The sequence below is a fragment of the Schistocerca cancellata genome, chromosome 2, assembly GCF_023864275.1.
Source record: "Schistocerca cancellata isolate TAMUIC-IGC-003103 chromosome 2, iqSchCanc2.1, whole genome shotgun sequence".
Lineage (NCBI taxonomy): Eukaryota > Metazoa > Arthropoda > Insecta > Orthoptera > Acrididae > Schistocerca > Schistocerca cancellata.
In genome coordinates, this window is record NC_064627.1 from 14,964,408 (window position 1) to 14,988,339 (window position 23,932).

Below are 23,932 nucleotides of genomic sequence, written 5' to 3' on the forward strand. Positions count from 1 at the left end.
CTTCAGGTTTTAAAATAATTGTGCTTCAGCAATTGCACTTAGAATTGCAAGTGTTTGTGATGGCACTGTTTACCTACATTTGTGCAGTGGCATTAGCTTCTGTGATTGGCCTTTTGAGAAGCAAAGCAAATGAAGTAGCAAATGTGGAGAATTGCGTTGATTTGTAAGGTCTTATGATTAACTGTTTGTAAGCCACCTTGTCACTTTTTGCTCCTGTATCTTCTTTCCTTCAGTGCAGTCTCTACTCTGCATAGGGTGATCCCCAGAGCAATCAACATACTGTGATTGACATGAGCCTAAGAGTCAATCATGGGAAGCCTTACCACATTTGTCGCAAGAGGCATCTCCTTCACATGTTAGAATGCTGTGTCCGAAGTTTTGGAATTTATAACAGTGCATCAGATTTAATTTAAAAGCCTCAATTTTAAATAAATGAATCATGCCCTGATGTTCTCTGAGAGTGTAGTGCTATTAAATATAAGAACAAAGGGATTTGTTTTCACTAGTTCACTGTCTATTCTAGTCACCGCACCTCCATGACCCACTCATCTTTCAGTTCTTCTTTTAGAATTTCTGTTATACACTGCATGATCTAAAATCTTGCCAATTTCATTACTATTTCACATTCTCCTAGACATTTAGCTGCCTGTAGTTTTTTTGCTTCTTGGGAACTAGATGCTTCAACCAATAGGTTTTAAAGTGCCCTGTAAGTGCACAGAGGTGAAACATTCTCAAAGCTGCCCTCTTTACTCTTAACACTTAAAGACGTATTCTGACAGACAACATGTGTTCTATCACCTATAACAGAAGTGTGTTCAACAATGCTTTCTCTAGGAGGACCGGTTACACGAGTGCTTTCGTTTGATCAATCCAGCTGGGACTGGATTTGAAAGAGCCAATGGTTCCATCTCAGTCTATACCAATAGGCCTAAAGTTCTATGTAGACAGAGCCCCACTTGCCTCATATAACTATTTTCAGCTGTGGTGTGGCACTTTACCCAAAGGTTGCTCACAGATATTTCTTTAAACCATCCTTACAATATGGACAGTGGAGCGAAGATCCCCATTCTGTGTTATGCATGATGTCCCACATCTGTGCCATGCCTTGTGGAGGTTGCTTAACCATGGAGATAGAACAGGTGGCTCCATTCAGTCCTCGGACCAGGAACCACCGGTTCACCACAACCATACACAGTGCACGCTGAGCAGCTCAAGGTGATCGCCAGGAGGCACATGTCTTATCAAATGCCACATTCTTGGTGACCATTACTTTCTCTGCACTTATGAGGTGTTAGTAAAGAAAACTGAGGAAAATTCTGTCAAGGAAATTACAGCTCAGAGAGAAGATATAAAAACTTTAAGGTTTGTTGCTACCATTCATAATTCTGTCAGACAGTGCGAAGCAAATAAATCGACAGAACAGAATAGGCAGTGTCCTGTAAAGAAGTCAGAGGACAAATATCGACAGAAGAAAACATGGGTAATGTAATGCAGTCAGATTACATCTAGTGATGCTGAGGAAATTAGATTATGAAACAACACACTAAAAAGTAAACAAGTTTTGCTTTTTGTGGAGCAAATGAAGCTATTGATGGCAGAAATAGACAGGGTATATAATGCTGACTGGCAATAGCAAGAAAAATCTTTCTGAGGACAGGGATTTCGTCAACGCTAAGTATAAATTTAAGTGTTAGAAAGTCTCATAAGAAATTACGGTATTTGTATTGAGTGTAGCTCCATGCAGAAGCGAAACATGGGCAATAAGAAGGCCAGATAAGAAGAGAATAAAAGCTTTCAAAAGTGAGACGCTTCCAGGACAATGCTGAAGAACAGATGAGTGGATCGAATAAATAATGAAACGACTTGGGGGAGGGGGGTTGGGGAATATATCTGTGTGTGTGTGTGTGTGTGTGTGTGTGTGTGTGTGTGTGTGTGTGTGGCGGGGAAGGAAGGGGGGAGTTCGGGGGAGGAGAAATTTATCACACAAGTAGTCAACTGATAGGATACGTCATGAGACATCAAGGAATCAACGTGTTAATGGGCAGAAGTGTGGAGCGTAAGAAAATGTAGGGGAATAACAAGGGTTGAATGCAGCCAGTTGCTTGATATTAAGAATGGCACCATAATTATCCACAGATGTGACATAAAATCTTTTTAATTTGAGAATTTGCAGGTAGTGATAGTTCATACACTACATGACGTGTGATCATATTTGTGACGTAACGCTATGATGTACAATGTGTCAATATGTTTACTGACAAGTTGTAATTTCTGTGTGAAAGTTGTCTGGATTTTTTAATCTCAATTTACAACAAAATTTCATACATGTAATCCAACCACATACATACTAACTACTCCTTGCTATCCTTAGATCTCATTATTGTGCAACGAATACACAGTGACTGGTTGTGAAACTGATCTAGAAAATTATTCAGTACATAAATTTAGCTAATGTTGCTGAACTCGGAGCATTTGAGAAGACCTATAACATGCGATTTTCAATTCAAGTTCTGACCAATATGCACAATCAGGAATTTTGAACAATCAGTTTTAGATATTTAACTTCTTCCATGCAGTTTTGTCATTGATAATGTATCCTGACTTGTACATAATGGAATGAACTATGCTTTTTCTAAGACAGATAATGAATTAAGAACTGAAAGAACATTGTATCAAAGGAAAATTCAATTGATAAAACTAACAAATGGAGGGATACATTTGCTTGCCAGTACTTACAACTGGGAGGCAACATTTGTAGGACTTCCAATAGACATGTATACAAATATAAGGGACACACTATTTACTTTTCATTTGTGAGGAGTAGGTTGGGAAACATTTAAAGAAAGTTAGGTTGTAGAACTCAGAGAGTACAAGGCTGGACAGAGATGGAACTTGTGCGATCTTTTTAGACAGCACACAAAAATCCCAGTATGTGAATCTTGTTATTATAAGTGAAATGGTAGACGGTATGTTCAGTGGAGAGGCCCTTCTGTAATCCAAATTGAGACAGAATCACAATCATATTTGTAGGTATCTTAAGTATTACGTTTTAAAAAACATATGAGAAGGAAGTTAATAGCGAAACAAGTCAATAGTTAAATATCTACCATTCTATATTTCTTAGAGAATGGTCTGACAATGACAAACATCAGCCTATGGGGAAAGACATCTCATGAAAGTGATGCATTAAATATAATGCTGAGTACATTATTTATATCAAAAGACCATACTTTTAATATTTTGCTTGAAATGTTATCAATCCCATGAGAAGTTTTGCATTTAAGAAAATTAATTACTTTCCTGACTGCATTGGAAGAAGTTAGTGATCTCAAACTGACTAACAATTCAGTTTTTTTAATCACTTTTCCAGGACAAAGAATGACACATTCTATAATATGGATGCTGTTGCACACATTTGCTTACCCTGTCTACTTTAATTAGATCTCCCTTCTGCTACATAATATGCTATTGCAGTTGTTATCCAAGGTTTCTTGAACCCATCAACAATACTGTATTTCACAGTTTTCTTTGGGAACATGTTTACAGATTCGCTCTAAAACAGGTTGTTGTGAGCTCATTAGTTATTCTAGTTTTTTCTTTATATATGGACATTTGCTTATCATATCATTTAATCTTGCTGATAGCAACTGATGACCACTACCTTTCATACTGGATTCAATGGCATCATAGATAGTTTCATTTTTCCACTATGATATAAATAATAATTAATATGTAATTAATTTTGCCTCATGCATGAAGTGAATAAAAGGCAAAATTGAAAAAGTCATTATCTCTTTCGGTGCACAGTTGTTATTAGGTATTCAGTGGCATTACATTGTTTCAGGCCACGAAGCATTTAACATCACTACAGACTGAAGAGTGTACACTGTCTGACAAAACAAGTGAAGAACACAGAAGACACAGCCTGACATCAATGTAACTTTGTACACGTACACATCGTTGCCACGTATGTGAATGATTACAGTTCCAATTCTCTGTAATAGGCAGAATGGTCATCAGAGTGTACTAATGTTGTTCATGTTTAGTGCTGTTACCAGGTCTGGTAATGTATATAAGAGGTGTGAAGAGCATCAGATGTGAGGTGCTTAGTGCCCCCAAAATTCTGGTCCAAGTTGTTTGACCGTAACACCTCTGAATTGTGCACACATCGTTGGCACGTATGTGAATGAGTACAGTTCCAATTCTCTGTAATAGGCAGAATGGTCATCAGAGTGTACTAATGTTGTTCATGTTTAGTGCTGTTACCAGGCCTGGTAATGTATATAAGAGGTGTGAAGAGCATCAGATGTGGGGTGCTTAGTGCCCCCAAAATTCTGGTCAAAGTTGTTTGACCGTAACACCTCTGAATTGTGCACCAAGCGCATCTTAGCCCCATCACATCTGTGCCTGCCATGCAGGAATAAGTAATCAACTCCCTGCAACACCCTGTGGCATGATGCACCATTGGTCAGAGTCCAGCAGTAGCTGGGTCCGAAAATTTCCACCTCATGCTTAGAGTGCTGTTAACACCAAAACATGAGTGGCTGGGTTTAGAGTGATATCTCAACTGGGGAGCACGGACTGCTGACGAATGGTGCCAAACTGTGACTGACAATGAATCACATTTCTGCACCACACCAGATGACCATCAACAGCGAGCACAAGTGTGACCTCGGGGTTGGTCCGATTCTTCCGATATCCTGGAGAAACATAGTGGTGTTACCCCAGTTCACACTGTGAGGAGCTACCATCTATGAGTTAACGCACAGCTGGTAATGACATGGTGTATTCTGATGGCACAATGGTGTGTCACAAACACTGTCTGTTCTCATGTGTTATCTCTCAAATTACAGGATCACAGTGTCACTCTTCAACAGCACAATGCTCATCCACACACGACAGGCATCCACAAATTGTCTGCGAGATAAAACACATGTGAAGCCAGCTCAGATGTTAACTCTGTCGCAGTGTCACTAAGCAGAAAATCAAAGATCAATTACGACAGCTGTAGGACAGTTGCCTCGGGAGGAAATATGACAGCTTTATGACACCCTTCTCAACTGAATCAGAGCATTGCCATATCATACTGATTAACTGGGCTCAGTCCATCAAGTTATTTGATTTACTGTTTTTGTCAGGCTGTGTACATGATTGCATCAGTCATCTCAGATATGAAGTTGTGAATAAAGATCAAAGTGAATAAACTGTACATACTGATTACTATCGTCATTGTTTTACCCTCTCCTGTTTGTTCAATGCTTTTTTTAACAATCTGTGCCCAATCACACACATCAAAAAAAGTATTTCATGACCTCAGTTCCGGAACTTGTACAGAAAATTGAAATAGAGATCAATGTAAACAACAATTCCGTCCTTTTTTTTGCTCACAAAAACAACACACTGCATGTTGTACTACCATACAGTGAGACCTTCAGAGGTGGTGGTCCAGTTTGCTGTACCCACCGGTACTTCTAATACCCTTTAGCACATCCTCTTGCATTGATGCATGCCTGTATTCATTGTGGCATGCTCTCCACAAGTTCATCAAGGCACTGTTGGTCAAGATTGTCCTACTCTTCAACGGCGATTTGGCGTAGGTCCCTCAGAGTGGTTGGTGGGTCATGTCATCTGCAAACAGCCCTTTTCAATCTATCCTAGGCATGTTGGATAGGGTTCACGTCTGGCGAACATGCCGGCCACTCTAGTGAAGGAAGTCATTCACAAGATGTGCACAATGGGAGCCCGAACTGTTGTTCATGAAGACGAATGCCTCACCAATATGCTGCTAATATGGTACCACTATCAGTCAGAGGGTTGTATTCACATATTGTACATCTGTTATGGCGCCTTCCGTGACCACCAGCGGCGTATGTTGGCCCCAGATAATGCCACCCCAAAACAGCAGGGAACCTCCACCTTGCTGCATCTGCTGGACAATGTGTCTAAGGTGTTCAGCCTGACTGGGTTGCCTCCAAACATGTCTCCGACAATTGTCTGGTTGAAGGCATAAGCGACACTCATCGGCAAGAGAACATGATGCCAATCCTGATCAGTCCATTTGGCATGTTGTTGGGCCCATCTGTACCACGCTGCATGGTGTTGTGGTTGCAAAGGTGGACCTCGCCATGGATGTTGGGAGTGAATTTGCAAATCATGCAGCCTGCTGCACACAGTTTAAGTTGTAACTTTACGTCCTGTGGCTGCACGAAAAGCATTATTCAACATGGTTGCATTGCTGTCAGGGTTCCTTTGAGTATTAATCCATAGGTAGTGGTCATTCACTGCTGTAGTAGCCCTACGGAGACCTCAGTGAGACATGTCATCGACAGTCCCTGTCTGTTTGTATCTCCTCCATGTCCAAACAACTTTGATTTGCAGAATGAGATTTTCACCCTCCAGCGGAGTGTGCGGATATGAAACTTCCTGGCAGATTAAAACTGTGTGCCCGACCAAGACTCGAACTCGGGACCTTTGCCTTTCGCGGGCAAGTGCTCTGCCCCCTGAAAGGCGAAGGTCCCGAGTTCGAGTCTCGGTCGGGCACACAGTTTTATTCTGCCAGGAAGTTTCATATCAGCACACACTCTGCTACAGAGTGGAAATCTCATTCTGGAAACATCCCCCAGGCTGTGGCTAAGCCATGTCTCCACAGTATCCTTTCTTTCAGGAGTGCTAGTTCTGCAAGCTTCGCAGGAGAGCTTCTGTAAAGTTTGGAAGGTAGGAGACGAGATACTGGCAGAATCAAAGCTGTGAGGACCGGGTGTGAGTCGTGCTTCGGTAGCTCAGATGGTAGAGCACTTGCCTGCGGGAAGGCAAAGGTACCGAGTTTGAGTCTCGGTCGGGCACACAGTTTTAATCTGCCAGGAAGTTTCATATCAGCGCACACTCCGCTGCAGAGTGAAAATCTCATTCTGGAAACATCCCCCAGGCTGTGGCTGAGCCATGTCTCTGCAGTATCCTTTCTTTCACGAGTGCTAGTTCTGCAAGCTTCGCAGGAGAGCTTCTGTAAAGTTTGGACGGTAGGAGACGAGATACTGGCAGATGTAAAGCTGTGAGGACCGGGTGTGAGTTGTGCTTCGGTAGCTGAGATGGTAGAGCACTTGCCTGCGAAACGCAATGGTCCCGAGTTCGAGTCTCGGTCGGGCACACCGTTTTAATCTGCCAGGAAGTTTCAACATTGCTTTGGTTCACTCCGAGATGCCTGGACACTTCCCTTGTTCAGACCCCTTCCTGGCACAATGTAGCAATGCAGATGCAATGAAACCACGGTATTGACCATCTAGGTATGGATGAACTACAGACAACATGAGCCATGTACTTCCTTCCTGATGGAATGACTGGTACTGATTGGCTGTCGCACCCCCTCCATCTGATGGGCACTGCTCATGCATGGTTGCTAACATCTTTGGGTGGGTTTAGTGACATCTCTGAACAGTCAAAGGGACTGTGCCTATGTTACAATATCCACAGTAAATGTCTGTCTTCAGGAGTTCTGGGAACTGGGGTGATGCAAAACTGTTTTTGATATGTGTACAATGATTACTGAGTGATTCGTATAAATGAACACATGTACTAATAATATGAACAACAATAATAATATTAATAATAATAATAATCCGTGGAGGCCCGGGAGAAGAATAGGCCTCCGGTATGTTCTGCCAGTCGTAAAAGGCGACGAAAAGAACAAACCACTAATAGGGCTAACCCCCCTTTTAGTGTGATTACTTGGTTCAGGACAGAACTAAAGAAGCCTCGGACAAGTGCCGTCATGGTCGGGGACGACGCTTGAACCCTATGCCCGCCCACAATGGTAACGACACTGCTAGCCAACTGGAAAAGGATTTAAATCCGAATAGAGGTGTTTTGCAGGATATTCTTCCTGCAACCACCCTAGAAGGAAAACAAAGACAGAGGATGAGATGGTCAGATGAAGTTAATCGACACCTCATGTTCTGTTATTACCAAGCAACAAACCTAGGAACCAACACAACTGGATACAGATCACAAGTATACACAACATTTATTACCAGATACCCGGAATTAAAATTTTTAACAGAACAACGACTAGCTGATCAGATCCGTGTAATAATAAAAAAATAACAGGATACCCCAGTCAGAATTAGAAAACATCAAACAACAAGTACAACAAATACTGGAACAAAATAATGTGCAATCAGAAGAGGAAGAAAACACAGTAATGGACTCAAACATCCCAGAGCAAACAAACAAAGACCAACACGCATCAATTAAACAATCAGAGGAAAACGAAATCTTAAGACAGCCACCAGAACAAGCACAAATAGAACACGAAGAGAGACACGTGTTAGATATAGAAGAGAAATTTCAGCTGACATATATAGAATACAAAGACACAAATACAGACATTAGACCATTCTTGCATAGACCGCCAAATAACCCACAAGTCGAAACAACAATAAAAACTATCAACACAATCATACACAACAAAATAAATGAAAACACAACTATGGAAGAGTTACAACTACTGGTTTATATAGGAGCACTCACTACACTAAATATACACACTAGGCAGAGATCAGAACAAACCAACACACAGAAGAAACCCACAAAACCAGCATGGCAACACAGGTTACAGATCAGAATAGAAAAACTGAGAAAAGACATCGGACAGTTAACACAATTTATAAGAAATGAAATATCAGACAAAAAACGAAAAAGGTTAGGTAAAATCTCACAACAAGAAGCAATAGAGCAATTAGATGAAAAAAAGCAGAAATTGCAAGCATTGGCCAAACGACTTAGAAGATACAAAAAAAGTGAAAATAGAAGGAAACAAAACCAAACATTCAACACAAACCAAAAGAGATTTTACCAAACAATGGATAACACACACATTAAAATAGACAATCCACCAAACATAACAGACATGGAACACTTCTGGAGCAGCATATGGTCAAACCCGGTACAACATAACAGGCATGCACGGTGGATACAAGCAGAAACAGACACATACAATATGATACCACAAATGCCTGAAGTGATAATTTTGCAACATGAAGTCACCCGAGCAATTAATTCTACACACAATTGGAAAGCCCCTGGAAATGATAAAATAGCAAATTACTGGCTAAAGAAGTTCACCTCAACACATTCACATCTAACTAAATTATTTAACAGTTACATTGCAGACCCATACACATTCCCTGATACACTTGCACATGGAATAACCTATCTGAAACCTAAAGATCAAGCAGACACAGCAAACCCAGCTAAATATCGCCCCATAACATGCCTACCAACAATATACAAAATATTAACTTCAGTCATCACACAGAAATTAATGACACATACAACACAGAACAAAATTATAAATGAAGAACAAAAAGGCTGCTGCAAAGGAGCACGAGGATGTAAAGAGCAACTGATAATAGATACAGAGGTGACATATCAAGCTAAAACTAAACAAAGGTCCCTACACTACGCATACATTGATTACCAAAAAGCCTTTGATAGTGTACCCCACTCATGGTTACTACTGATTTTGGAAATATACAAAGTAGATCCTAAATTGATACAGTTTCTAAACACAGTAATGAAAAATTGGAAAACCACACTTAATATCCAAACAAATTCAGATAACATCACATCACAGCCAATACAGATTAAGCGTGGAATATACCAAGGAGACTCATTAAGTCCTTTCTGGTTCTGTCTTGCTCTGAACCCACTATCCAACATGCTAAATAATACAAATTATGGATACAATATTACTGGAACATACCCACACAAAATCACACATTTGCTATACATGGATGATCTAAAACTACTGGCAGCAACAAATCAACAACTCAACCAATTACTAAAGATAACAGAAGTATTCAGCAATGATATAAATATGTCTTTTGGAACAGACAAATGTAAGAAAAATAGCATAGTCAAGGGCAAACACACTAAACAAGAAGATTACATATTGGATAACCACAGCGACTGCATAGAAGCGATGGAAAAAACAGATGCCTATAAATACCTAGGATACAGACAAAAAATAGGAATAGATAATACAAATATTAAAGAAGAACTAAAAGAAAAATATAAACAAAGACTAACAAAAATACTGAAAACAGAATTGACAGCAAGAAACAAGACAAAAGCTATAAATACTTATGCTATACCAGTATTGACCTACTCATTTGGAGTAGTGAAATGGAGTGACACAGACCTAGAAGCACTCAATACACTTACACGATCACAGTGCCACAAATATAGAATACATCACATACATTCAGCAACAGAAAGATTCACATTAAGCAGAAAGGAAGGTGGAAGGGGATTTATAGATATAAAAAACCTACATTATGGACAGGTAGACAATTTAAGAAAATTCTTTCTAGAACGAGCAGAAACTAGCAAAATACACAAAGCAATCACTCATATAAATACATCAGCTACACCATTGCAATTTCATAACCACTTCTACAACCCTTTAGATCACATAACATCAACAGATACAAAGAAAGTAAATTGGAAAAAGAAAACACTACACGGCAAGCACCCGTATCATCTAACACAGCCACACATAGATCAAGACGCATCCAACACATGGCTAAGAAACGGCAATATATACAGTGAGACGGAAGGATTCATGATCGCAATACAGGATCAAACAATAAACACCAGATATTACAGCAAGCATATTATTAAAGATCCCAATACCACAACAGATAAATGCAGACTTTGCAAACAACAAATAGAAACAGTAGATCACATAACAAGCGGATGTACAATACTAGCAAATACAGAATACCCCAGAAGACATGACAATGTAGCAAAAATAATACATCAACAACTTGCCATAAAACATAAACTAATAAAACAACACGTTCCCACATACAAGTATGCACCACAAAATGTACTGGAGAATGATGAATACAAATTATACTGGAACAGAACGATTATAACAGATAAAACAACAACACATAACAAACCTGACATCATACTCACCAATAAAAAGAAGAAATTAACACAACTAATTGAAATATCCATACCCAACACAACAAATATACAGAAGAAAACAGGAGAAAAAATTGAAAAATACATCCAACTGGCTGAGGAAGTCAAGGACATGTGGCATCAGGATAAAGTCGACATTATCCCAATTATACTATCAACTACAGGAGTCATACCTCACAATATTCACCAGTACATCAATGCAATACAGCTACATCCAAACATATATATACAACTACAAAAATCTGTAATTATTGATACATGTTCAATTACCCGAAAGTTCCTAAATGCAATATAACATATACCATACAGTTACAAGGAAGTCACGCTTGACCGAGGTCCGCGTCACGTTCCATTTTTAACCAGACTTAAGTCTGAGAAAAAATAGTCAAAAAGATAATAATAATAATAATAATAACCAGGACAAAATGGACATCAAATTGCACACTGAAATATTTTGAATTAATGCAAACAAATGCATAAAGTCCTTCAGTATTCAGTCGCATTACCTTAACAGCAACTTCTGGTAGATAATGAGGATTTCGCAGTCTCGTTGTTATATAAAATCGGAAATCCCAATTATACTCAACAGTATTTTCCCCAAGTTTCAACCAGTCGAGGCCTCCTTCCCTATAAACTTGTTTAAGAAGAATTGGCTCTGAAAAAAAAAAAAGTACAATAATGTAGAAGACTGATTCACTTGTTGAACAATACGATGCACACAACTGACATACATCAGTGTACAAGATTATTTAGTTACATATACATTATGTTCTAATTTTCAACATACACCAATATTGTACACTGTGGTGACAAAAGTCATGGGATATCAATATGCGTGTACACAGTTGACAGTAGTGTCATGTACATACGGTGTAAATGGGCAGTGCACAGGTTGTGCTGTCATTTGTACTCGTGTGACTCGTGTGAAAAAGTTTCTGACACAATTATGATTGCACGATGGGAATTAACACTTTGAATATGGAATGGTAGTCGAAGCTAGACTCGTAGGACATTCCATTCAGAAATCTTTGGGGAATTGACTATTCCAATATCAACAGTGTCGAGAGTGTACCGACAATACCAAATTTCAGGCACTACCTCTCACCACAGATAACTCAATTGTCAATGGTCTTCACTTAAAGACCAAGAGCAGTCGCATCTGCGTAGAGTCCTCAGTGCTAATCGCCATGCAACCCCACACGAAATTAATGCAGAAATCAATGTGGGGTGTACAATTAACTTATCCCTTAGGTCAGTGTGGGAAAATTTGGTGTCCATGAACAATGGCAGCAGATGATTGACACAAGTACCCTTGCTAACAGCATGACAATTGCCTGCAGTGCGTCTTGTGAACTTGTGACCATATCAGCTAGACCCTAGATGACAGGAAAACCATGGTGCTGTCAGATGAGTCACACTTTAAATTGCTAAGAGCTAATGGTAGTATTCAAGTGTGGCACAGATACATAAGGCCGTGGACCCAGCTTGACAACAAGGCACAGTGCAAACTGCTTGTGGGTCCATATTAGTGTTGGTTGCGTCTACATAATATGGACTGAGTCCTCTGGTCCAACTGAACAGACCATTGACTAGAAGTGGTTATGTCTGCTACCAATGCAGCCATTCTTGGACATCATGTTCCCAAACATCAATGGAATTTTTATGGATGGCATTGTGCCACGTCACTGGCCTAGAATAGTTCACAATTTGTTTGAAAAATATTCTGGACAATTCATTTGAATGATATGGCCATCAAGATCACCCAACATGAACGCCATCAAACATTTGTGGGTCATAATTGAGAGGTCAGTCCATGCACAAAATCCTGTGCCAATAACACTTCCACAATTATGGATAGCCATAAAGGCAGCAGACTCAATATTTCTGCAGGGGACTCCCAAAAAACCTGTTAAATCCATGCCACATCAAGTTGCTCCACTGCACTGGGCAAAACGAGGTCCACCATCATACTAATTGGTATCCCATGACTTTTGTCACCTCAGTGTAAATTATAATGAAAGTTAATAATCAGGCTTAAACCAATATTAACTCAATAAAATTTTATTAAATAACAAAATCATTTGTTCATAATGCAGAAGAACGTCTATTTAGTTGTTCTCAATATGAAGTGGATCAGTGTATTTCATATAAAAAGAAAAAGAAGCTTTAGCAATAAAGTCACCACTATTGTAGGCAATTAAAATCTTAATTTATTTTTAATGAAAATTTACTTATTGTAACATTAATTGTTAAAAATGCTCATCTTCCAAAATTTAGTATTGAGGATCTCTACATTTTACAACACATGTTATTTAAAGTAGATTTATGTCTTGTGCTGAACATGTTGGCACACATAAATTCATTTCTAGAAGTTTCTATTCATTGTAAGCAAACAAAAGTTAATATTACAACAATATTGTTAATTAGCAATATAAGGGCAATATTAGGTCGACAAGAGGAGAGATACAGGGTGGCTGTTGCTGTGATGAGAGCTATTCAACAGTTGTATAGTATTTTGATTCTTGCAAGATGGTAAATAAACAAGAAAGGATAACACCTTTAAAGTTAATGCACATAAATGTGGAATATCTCAGAAACAAACTAGGCATACTACAAATATTCATAGAGGAACACTTGCCACATGTACTAGTAATAACAGAACTTGGCCTAAATGCAGTGAAATAATATATTATAGATTAGAAGGTTACTTACTAGCAAATAGTTATTGTAGGCAAAACCATAAAGGTCGTGGCAGTTTATGTTAATAAGGATATAGAAGCTAAAAAAATTTCCTTTCTTGAACACCATGCCAAAAAAGGATCACTTGAAACGACAGGTATTGTACTCCACAGAAATGATCTTATGTTACCAAAGCATAAAGTGATTGGAGTATATAGGCCACCAAATGCTGATGTAATGCTGTTTATGGATAAACTTAGTAGTGTTGTTGGTCAGGACAGTTCTAATGACTATACTCAAATAGTATAGTAAACTTGAAACTCAGTGATGTACTGACCTCATACAATCTTGTAAATGTAGTGAACTCTGACACCAGAGTAAAGGACACATGTTCCACAAGAATAGATTATGCTATAATCAACAAAGATGTTATAGATAAACAATAGAACAGTCTGACAACATAAGCAATGCATCTTGGAAACTGATTGACAAAAACCGAAAAGGTCCCAATAAGATGAACATGGAATCACTCAGCATAAGACATAATGATAACATTATAAAAAACGCAGATACTATATGTAATATTTTTAATAACTACTACATTTCTGGTGAACAATCAACCCTTATTATAGATTCACAGGTAGAGACCCGATGCCATCTCACCCAGTGTACCGAGTTTGAATTTGTGGAAGTGAATGAGCAGGAGGTTTGCGGAGCAATATACATGCTAAAGAAAAAATTAACATCTGGATGGGATGGTGTATCCAGTGCTATTACTAAAGCATGCTTAAAAGAAATCTCTAAACCTCTTACTTGAATGATTAATTGCAGCATTAGAGAAAATATGTATCCAATGGTTCTTACAAAGGAATATAGTGAAACCAGTGTATAAAAAGGGAATATAAGGAAGATGTCTCCAACTATAGACCAATATCATTAATTCCCACTTTTAGTAAGATATTCAAAAGCATTATCCTTTCTCAGCTAAGTGCCTTTTTCACAAAACATAAACTGCTTGTAGATTCGCAGCATGGCTTCAGAAAAGAGCTAAGTACAACCACAGCAGTTACACAGTTCATCCATGAAGTTTACTGCCTGTTGGACCAGAAGATGCAGACTGCAGGTTTATTTTTGGACCTGACAATAGCATTTGGTATGGTAAACCATAGGGTACTTCTTAAAAAGCTAAAATCATATAGTATTGAGGATCAAGCCATGAATCTTCTAACCAAATACCATATGACTCGTAAGCAAAGCACTAAATTGTCATACAAACTAGATAATAAAATCATGAATTCCTAGTCCATCAGTGAACCTGTATTACAAGGTGTAACAAATGGCTGAATCCTTGGACCCTTTCTCTTCCTTACACAAACATACACACAAAAATCAAGCTTTCGCAACAAACTGTTGCCTCATCAGGAAAGAGGGAAGGAGAGGGAAAGACAAAAGGATGTGGGTCTTAAGGGAGAGGGTAAGGAGTCATTCCAGTCCCCGGAGCGGAAAGACTTACCTTAGGGGGAAAAAGGGACGGGTATACACTCGCACACACACATATCCATCCACACATATACAGACACAAGCAGACATATTTAAAGACAAAGAGTTTGGGCAGAGATGTCAGTCGAAGCAGAAGTGCAGAGGCAAAGATGTTGTTGAATGACAGGTGAGGTATGAGTGGCAGCAACTTTAAATTAGCAGAGATTGAGGCCTGGTGGATAACAGGAAGAGAGGATATATTGAAGAGCAAGTTCCCATTTCCGGAGTTCGGATAGGTTGGTGTTGGTGGGAAGTATCCAGATAACCCGGACGGTGTAACACTGCGCCAAGATGTGCTGGCCGTGCACCAAGGCATGTTTAGCCACAGGGTGATCCTCATTACCAACAAACACTGTCTGCCTGTGTCCATTCATGCAAATGGACAGTTTGTTGCTGGTCATTCCCACATAGAATGCATCACAGTGTATGCAGGTCAGTTGGTAGATCACGTGGGTGCTTTCACACGTGGCTCTGCCTTTGATCGTGTACACATTCCGGGTTACAGGACTGGAGTAGGTGGTGGTGGGAGGGTGCATGGGACAGGTTTTACACCGGGGGCAGTTACAAGGGTAGGAGCCAGAGGGTAGGGAAGGTGGTTTGGGGATTTCATAGGGACGAACTAAGAGGTTACGAAGGTTAGGTGGACGGCGGAAAGACACTCTTGGTGGAGTGGAGAGGATTTCGTGAAGGATGGATCTCATTTCAGGGCAGGATTTGAGGAAGTCGTATCCCTGCTGGAGAGCTACATTCAGAATCTGATCCAGTCCCGGAAAGTATCCTGTCACCAGTGGGGCACTTTTGTGGTTCCTCTGTGGGAGGTTCTGGGTTTGAGAGGATGAGGAAGTGGCTCTGGTTATTTGCTTCTGTACCAGGTCGGGAGGGTAGTTGCGGGATGCGAAAGCTGTTGTCAGGTTGTTGGTGTAATGCTTCAGGGATTCCGGACTGGAGCAGATTCATTTGCCACGAAGACCTAGGCTGTAGGGAAGGGACCGTTTGATGTGGAATGGGTGGCAGCTGTCGTAATGGAGGTACTGTTGCTTGTTGGTGGGTTTGATGTGGACGGACGTGTGAAGCTGGCCATTGGACAGGTGAAGGTCAACATCAAGGAAAGTGGCATGGGATTTGGAGTAGGACCAGGTGAATCTGATGGAACCAAAGGAGTTGAGGTTGGAGAGGAAATTCTGGAGTTCTTCCTCACTGTGAGTCCAGATCATGAAGATGTCATCAATAAATCTGTACCAAACTTTGGGTTGGCAGGCCTGGGTAACCAAGAAGGCTTCCTCTAAGCGACCCATGAATAGGTTGGCGTACGAAGTGGCCATCCTGGTACCCATGGCTGCTCCCTTTAATTGTTGGTATGTCTGGTCTTCAAAAGTGAAGAAGTTGTGGGTCAGGATGAAGCTGGCTAAGGTAATGAGGAAAGAAGGTGGCAGGTGATCGGCGTGAAAGGAAGTGCTCCATCGTAGCGAGGCCCTGGACGTGCGGGATATTTGTGTATAAGGAAGTGGCATCAATGGTTACAAGGATGGTTTCTGGGGGTAACGGATTGGGTAAGGCTTCCAGGCGTTCGAGAAAGTGGTTGGTGTCTTTGATGAAGGATAGGAGACTGCATGTAATGGGTTGAAGGTGTTGATATACGTAGGCTACGTGGCTAAACATGCCTTGGTGCACGGCCAGCACATCTTGGCGCAGTGTTACACCGTCCGGGTTATCTGGATACTTCCCACCAACACCAACCTATCTGAACTCCGGAGATGGGAACTTGCTCTTCAATATATCCTCTCTTCCCGTTATCCACCAGGCCTCAATCTCCGCTAATTTCAAGTTGCCGCCACTCATACCTCACCTGTCATTCAACAACATCTTTGCCTCTGCACTTCTGCCTCGACTGACATCTCTGCCCAAACTCTTTGTCTTTAAATATGTCTGCTTGTGTCTGTATATGTGTGGATGGATATGTGTGTGTGTGCGAGTGTATACCCGTCCCTTTTTCCCCCTAAGGTAAGTCTTTTCGCTCCCGGGACTGGAATGACTCCTTACCCTCTCCCTTAAGATCCACATCCTTTCGTCTTTCCCTCTCCTTCTCTCTTTCCTGATGACGCAACAGTTTGTTGTGAAAGCTTGAATTTTGTTTGTATGTTTGTGTTCATTTGTGTGTCTGTCGACCTGCCAGCACTTTCATTTGGTAAGTCACATCATCTTTGTTTTTAGGTATATTTTTCCTACGTGAAATGTTTCCTTCTATTATAACCATATATATATATATATATATATATATATATATATATATATATATATATATATATATAAAAATAAAAAGAAAGATGATGAGACTTACCAAACAAAAGCGCTGGCAGGTCGATAGACACACAAACAAACACAAACATGCACACAAAATTCAGTTGCTTCATCAGGAAAGAGGGAAGGAGAGGGAAAGACGAAAGGATGTGAGTTTTAAGGGAGAGGGTAAGGAATCATTCCAATCCCGGGAGCGGAAAGACTTACCTCAGGGGGAAAAAAGGACAGGTATACACTCGCACACACACACATATCCATCCGCACATACAGACACAAGCAGACATTTGTAAATGTCTGCTTGGATCGACTCCCTACCCTCTCCCCCAAAACCCACATCCCCCTGCTTCTCCCCCCCCCACCCCACCCCGACGAGGCAACCGCTGGCCGCGAAAGCTAGAACCCCATGTGCATGCCTGTGCCCGTCCGTGTGTCCATCGACGTGCCAGCGACCCCGCCCGGCAAGTCACACCATCCTTGTTCCCAGATATATTTTTTCCCATGTGGAATGCTTCCCTCATATATATATATATATATATATATATATATATATATATATATATATATATATATATATATATATATGAATATAATAGAGGGAAACATTCCACGTGGGAAAAATATAATTAAAAAGAAAAGAAAGAAGAAGAAAGAATATAATTAAAAAGAATATAATTAAAAAGAAATATAATTAAAAAGAAAGTCCGGAATCCTTGAATCATTACACCAACAATCTGAAAACAGCTTTTGCATCCCGTAACTACCCTCCCGACCTGGTACAGAAGCAAATAACCAGAGCCACTTCCTCATCTCCTCAAACTCGGAACCTTCCACAGAAGAACCCCAAAAGTGCCCCACTTGTGACAGGATACTTTCCGGGACTGGATCAGATTCTGAATGTGACTCTCCAGCAGGGATACGACTTCCTCAAATCCTGCCCTGAAATGAGATCCATCCTTCATGAAATCCTCCCCACTCCACCAAGAGTGTCTTTCCGCCGTCCACCTAACCTTCGTAACCTCTTAGTTCATCCCCATGAAATCCCCAAACCACCTTCCCTACCCTCTGGCTCCTACCCCTGTAACCGCCCCCGGTGTAAAACCTGTCCCATGCACCCTCCCACCACCACCTATTCCAGTCCTGTAACCCGGAAGGTGTACACGATCAAAGGCAGAGCCACGTGTGAAAGCACCCACGTGATTTACCAACTGACCTGCCTACACTGTGATGCATTCTATGTGGGAATGACTAGCAACAAACTGTCCATTCGCATGAATGGACACAGGCAGACAGTGTTTGTTGGTAATGAGGATCACCCTGTGGCTAAACATGCCTTGGTGCACGGCCAGCACATCTTGGCACAGTGTTACACCGTCCGGGTTATCTGGATACTTCCCACTAACAACAACCTGTCTGAACTCCGGAGATGGGAACTTGCCCTTCAGCATATCCTCTCTTCTCGCTATCCGCCAGGCCTCAATCTCCGCTAATTTCTAATTTCAATCTGCCGCCGCTCATATCTCACCTGTCTTTCAACATCATCTTTGCCTCTGTATTTCCGTCCCGACTGACATCTCTGCCCAAACTCTTTGCCTTTACAAATGTCTGCTTGTGTCTGTGTATATGCGGATGGATATGTGTGTGTGTGCGAGTGTATACCTGTCCTTTTTTCCCCCTAAGGTAAGTCTTTCTGCTCCCGGGATTGGAATGACTCCTTACCCTCTCCCTTAAAACCCATCTCCTTTTGTCTTTCCTTCTCCTTCCCTCTTTCCTGACGAGGCAACCGTTGGTTGCGAAAGCTAGATTTTTGTGTGTATGTTTGTGTTTGTTTGTGTGTCTATCGACCTGCCAGCGCTTTTGTTTGGTAAGTCTCATCATCTTTCTTTTTAATTATATTTTTCCCACGTGGAATGTTTCCCTCTATTATATTCATATCATTAATTTGAACCCAACAATCACGTTTGTTATTGTTATTGTCACTGTTACATTTCGTAGTCTTTTCTGTCATCTTATTTCCTCCTTCTGTTTTTGCCAGCAGTTTTACTTTCTATCCACCTTCTCCTTTTTTACCGTAATCCAGTATACAATTTTATCCCGCCGATATATACTCAATTATACGTAATAATACGTAACCCACTTCCAAACCATAACCAAAAATTTTTTTTTCCGCTTTCAACACTACCGCTGCTATAAAATCTGCCGTTTCCAGTTCACAAACAGTTCCTTTCAGCTATTAAACAACCTTTTCGGCCAGTTTTAATATCTTTTGCTTTATTTCCATTTCCGTTTTTCTCACATCATCGATCATTTTTAGCCCACAGGTTTTAACGTCATTATTTCTTCATCAGACAATTGTTAGCTTCATTTCCATAATCTGCCACCACCAAACCACCCTTTTAATACATCCTCACGTAGTTTTTTCGAAATTTTCCCGCATTTCTCCACCCTTTAACGTGTTTTGGCGGCAACACAACCACCTAACCTTTATGCACATCATTATCTACCTACACAAGTTCACCATAGGATCAACATAGCCCAGCTCTAACAAACCCTTTTTCGCCTTTTTTCACACCAGATCTCCATTTGATTTCTAGTTTTACCTTTATCTCTCCCCATATATTTTTATATTTATTTTCATTTTCATTTCAGCCTCGTGTTCCACTTTCCACCTTCTAGTACCATGTCACCCTCACAACACCTCCACAACGACCCCATTAAGTTTTATTTACATTCCCTCCGCAAACATGCCTTCGCCCTAGCCAGATTACACTCCCATATTTTATTTTCTCAGGCTTGTCTGACATTTGGCATCACCCCCAAAGGCCTCACACTTAAAGTTCCCATCTCTGGCTGCAACCCTTCTTTCCATCAGTCCCTATACCAGTTCCAAACCGAACAATCCATTGCCCTCACCCACCTAATCCTTCACCTACACATCCACTCAGCCAATCAACACACCCATCAACTCCTGTCCCTAATAAAAGTCCTCAATCTTTCCTCTCCCACATCCACACCGGTTGTTCAGAGCATCCTCCTACAGGCCAACCGCAAATTAGAACAGCATGCCACCCTCCACCTTAAAAAACTATCCAATCTCCTGGTTTCCCACCTCCGGAAAGCCAACTCACTCACCCTTCACAACCATTCCAGCAAACCTCAACCTCCTCTCATTGCACACAAACCCAGTCTCTCCCATCTACTCAATCTCCCACTTCCAGCTCCACTCCCTCCAAAACCTCAAAATTCCAATCAACACAATCTGGAACCACAACACCCCAATTCAGTAGTTAACCTCTCCTCCAAACCTCTATCCCAATCCGAAACCTCTGTCCTATCCAAAGGCCTCACCTTCAGCCCCACTCCCAGATTTAACCAAACAGCCCTTGTCAAAGATTTACTGTCCTACACCCGTACTCTGCTGGAAATATCACTTTGCCACGAAGAAAAATGATCCTAATCCTACTCCTAATGATCCAACTCTCCAAGATACTATCCAAATTGAACCATGCCTGGAACAGTTCCGTCCTCCGTCACAGCGGGACCCACCTCCTCTTCCTCAAAATCACCCTCTCCTAACCTTCCAGGAATTTCTGACTTCCAGCCTTGCCTCTCAATCCTTCTTAAAAAACCTTAATCCTACTCCCAACATCACCACTGCTGAAGCCCAGGCTATCCGTGATCTGAAGGCTGACCAATCCATCGTCATTCTTCCGGCGGACAAGGGTTCCACGACTGTGGTACTTGATCGTCGGGAGTACGTGGCTGAGGGACTGCGTCAGCTTTCAGACAACACTACTTACAAAGTTTGCCATGGTAATCCCATTCCTGATGTCCAGGCGGAGCTTCAAGGAATCCTCAGAACCTTAGGCCCCCTACAAAACCTTTCACCTGACTCCATCAACCTCCTGACCCCACCAACACCCCGCACCCCTACCTTCTACCTTCTTCCCAAAATTCACAAACCCAATCATCCCGACCGCCCCACAGAACGTATCTCTGCCTACGTAGATCAACACCTTCAACCCATTACATGCAGTCTCCCATCCTTCATCAAAGACACCAACCACTTTCTCGAACACCTGGAATCCCTACCCAGTCTGTTACCCCTGGAAACCATCCTTGTAACCATTGATGCCACTTCCTTGTACACAAATATTCCGCATGCCCAGGGCCTTGCTGCGATGGAGCACTTCCTTTCACGCCGATCACCTGCCACCCTACCTAAAACCTCTTTCCTCATTACCTTAGCCAGCTTCATCCTGACCCACAACTTCTTCACTTTCGAAGGCCAGACATACCAACAATTAAAGGGAACAGCCATGGGTACCAGGATGGCCCCCTCGTACGCCAACCTATTCATGGGTCGCTTAGAGGACGCCTTCTTGGTTACCCAGGCCTGCCAACCCAAAGTTTGGTACAGATTTATTGATGACATTTTCATGATCTGGACTCACAGTGAGGAAGAACTCCAGAATTTCCTCTCCAACCTCAACTCCTTTGGTTCCATCAGATTCACCTGGTCCTACTCTAAATCCCATGCCACTTTCCTTGACGTTGACCACCTGTCCAATGGCCAGCTTCACACGTCCGTCCACATCAAACCCACCAACAAGCAACAGTACCTCCATTATGACAGCTGCCACCCATTCCACATCAAACGGTCCCTTCCCTACAGCCTAGGTCTTCGTGGCAAACGAATCTGCTCCAGTCCGGAATCCTTGAATCATTACACCAACAACCTGAAAACAGCTTTTGCATCCCGTAACTACCCTCCCGACCTGGTACAGAAGCAAATAACCAGAGCCACTTCCTCATCTCCTCAAACCCGGAACCTTCCACAGAAGAACCCCAAAAGTGCCCCACTTGTGACAGGATACTTTCCGGGACTGGATCAGATTCTGAATGTGACTCTCCAGCAGGGATACGACTTCCTCAAATCCTGCCCTGAAATGAGATCCATCCTTCATGAAATCCTCCCCACTCCACCAAGAGTGTCTTTCCGCCGTCCACCTAACCTTCGTAACCTCTTAGTTCATCCCCATGAAATCCCCAAACCACCTTCCCTACCCTCTGGCTCCTACCCCTGTAACCGCCCCCGGTGTAAAACCTGTCCCATGCACCCTCCCACCACCACCTATTCCAGTCCTGTAACCCGGAAGGTGTACACGATCAAAGGCAGAGCCACGTGTGAAAGCACCCACGTGATTTACCAACTGACCTGCCTACACTGTGAAGCGTTCTATGTGCGAATGACGAGCAACAAACTGTCCATTCGCATGAATGGACACAGGCAGACAGTGTTTGTTGGTAATGAGGATCACCCTGTGGCTAAACATGCCTTGGTGCACGGCCAGCACATCTTGGCACAGTGTTACACCGTCCGGGTTATCTGGATACTTCCCACTAACACCAACCTGTCTGAACTCCGGAGATGGGAACTTGCCCTTCAGCATATCCTCTCTTCTCGCTATCCGCCAGGCCTCAATCTCCGCTAATTTCTAATTTCAATCTGCCGCCGCTCATATCTCACCTGTCTTTCAACATCATCTTTGCCTCTGTATTTCCGTCCCGACTGACATCTCTGCCCAAACTCTTTGCCTTTACAAATGTCTGCTTGTGTCTGTGTATATGCGGATGGATGTGTGTGTGTGTGCGAGTGTATACCTGTCCTTTTTTCCCCCTAAGGTAAGTCTTTCCGCTCCCGGGATTGGAATGACTCCTTACCCTCTCCCTTAAAACCCATATCCTTTTGTCTTTCCTTCTCCTTCCCTCTTTCCTGACGAGGCAACCGTTGGTTGCGAAAGCTAGATTTTTGTGTGTATGTTTGTGTGTCTATCGACCTGCCCGCGCTTTTGTTTGGGAAGTCTCATCATCTTTCTTTTTAATTATATATATATATATATATATATATATATATATATATATATATATATATATATATATATATGATAATAATAGATGATGAGCGCTGGCAGGTCGATAGACACACAAACATACACACAAAATTCAAGCTATCGCAACCAACGGTTGCCTCATCAGGAAAGAAGGAAGGAGAGGGAAAGACGAAAGGATGTGGGTTTTAAGGGAGTGGGTAAGGAGTCATTCCAATCCCGGGAGTGGAAAGACTTACCTTAGGGGGAAAAAAGGACAGGTATACACTCGCACACACACACATATCCATCCGCATATACACAGACACAAGCAGACATTTGTAAAGACAAAGAGTTTGGGCAGAGATGTCAGTCGAGGCAGAAGTACAGAGGCATCTCTGGATTGGAATGATTCCTTACCCTCTCCCTTAAAACCCAAATCCTTTCGTCTTTCCCTCTCCTCCCTCTTTCCTGACGAGGCAACCTAAGGTTCGGAGGATTCCTCAGGTAATGAGGAAAGAGGCATCCTCAGAACCTCAGAACCTTAGGCCCCCTACAAAACC

At 41.7% G+C, this 23,932-nt stretch overlaps 1 protein-coding gene across 1 annotated transcript in view; it reads right to left on the reverse strand.

Moving 5' to 3' along the window:
* The window catches only part of LOC126163202 (dynein axonemal heavy chain 3), a 1,221,238-nt gene that overhangs the window by 275,356 nt on the left and 921,950 nt on the right, over positions 1 to 23,932 (reverse strand). Inside the window, exon 50 of the mRNA XM_049920156.1 lies at positions 11,493 to 11,641. Coding sequence (XP_049776113.1) covers positions 11,493 to 11,641 — 149 coding nt within the window. The remainder of the gene's footprint in view (positions 1 to 11,492; positions 11,642 to 23,932) is intronic.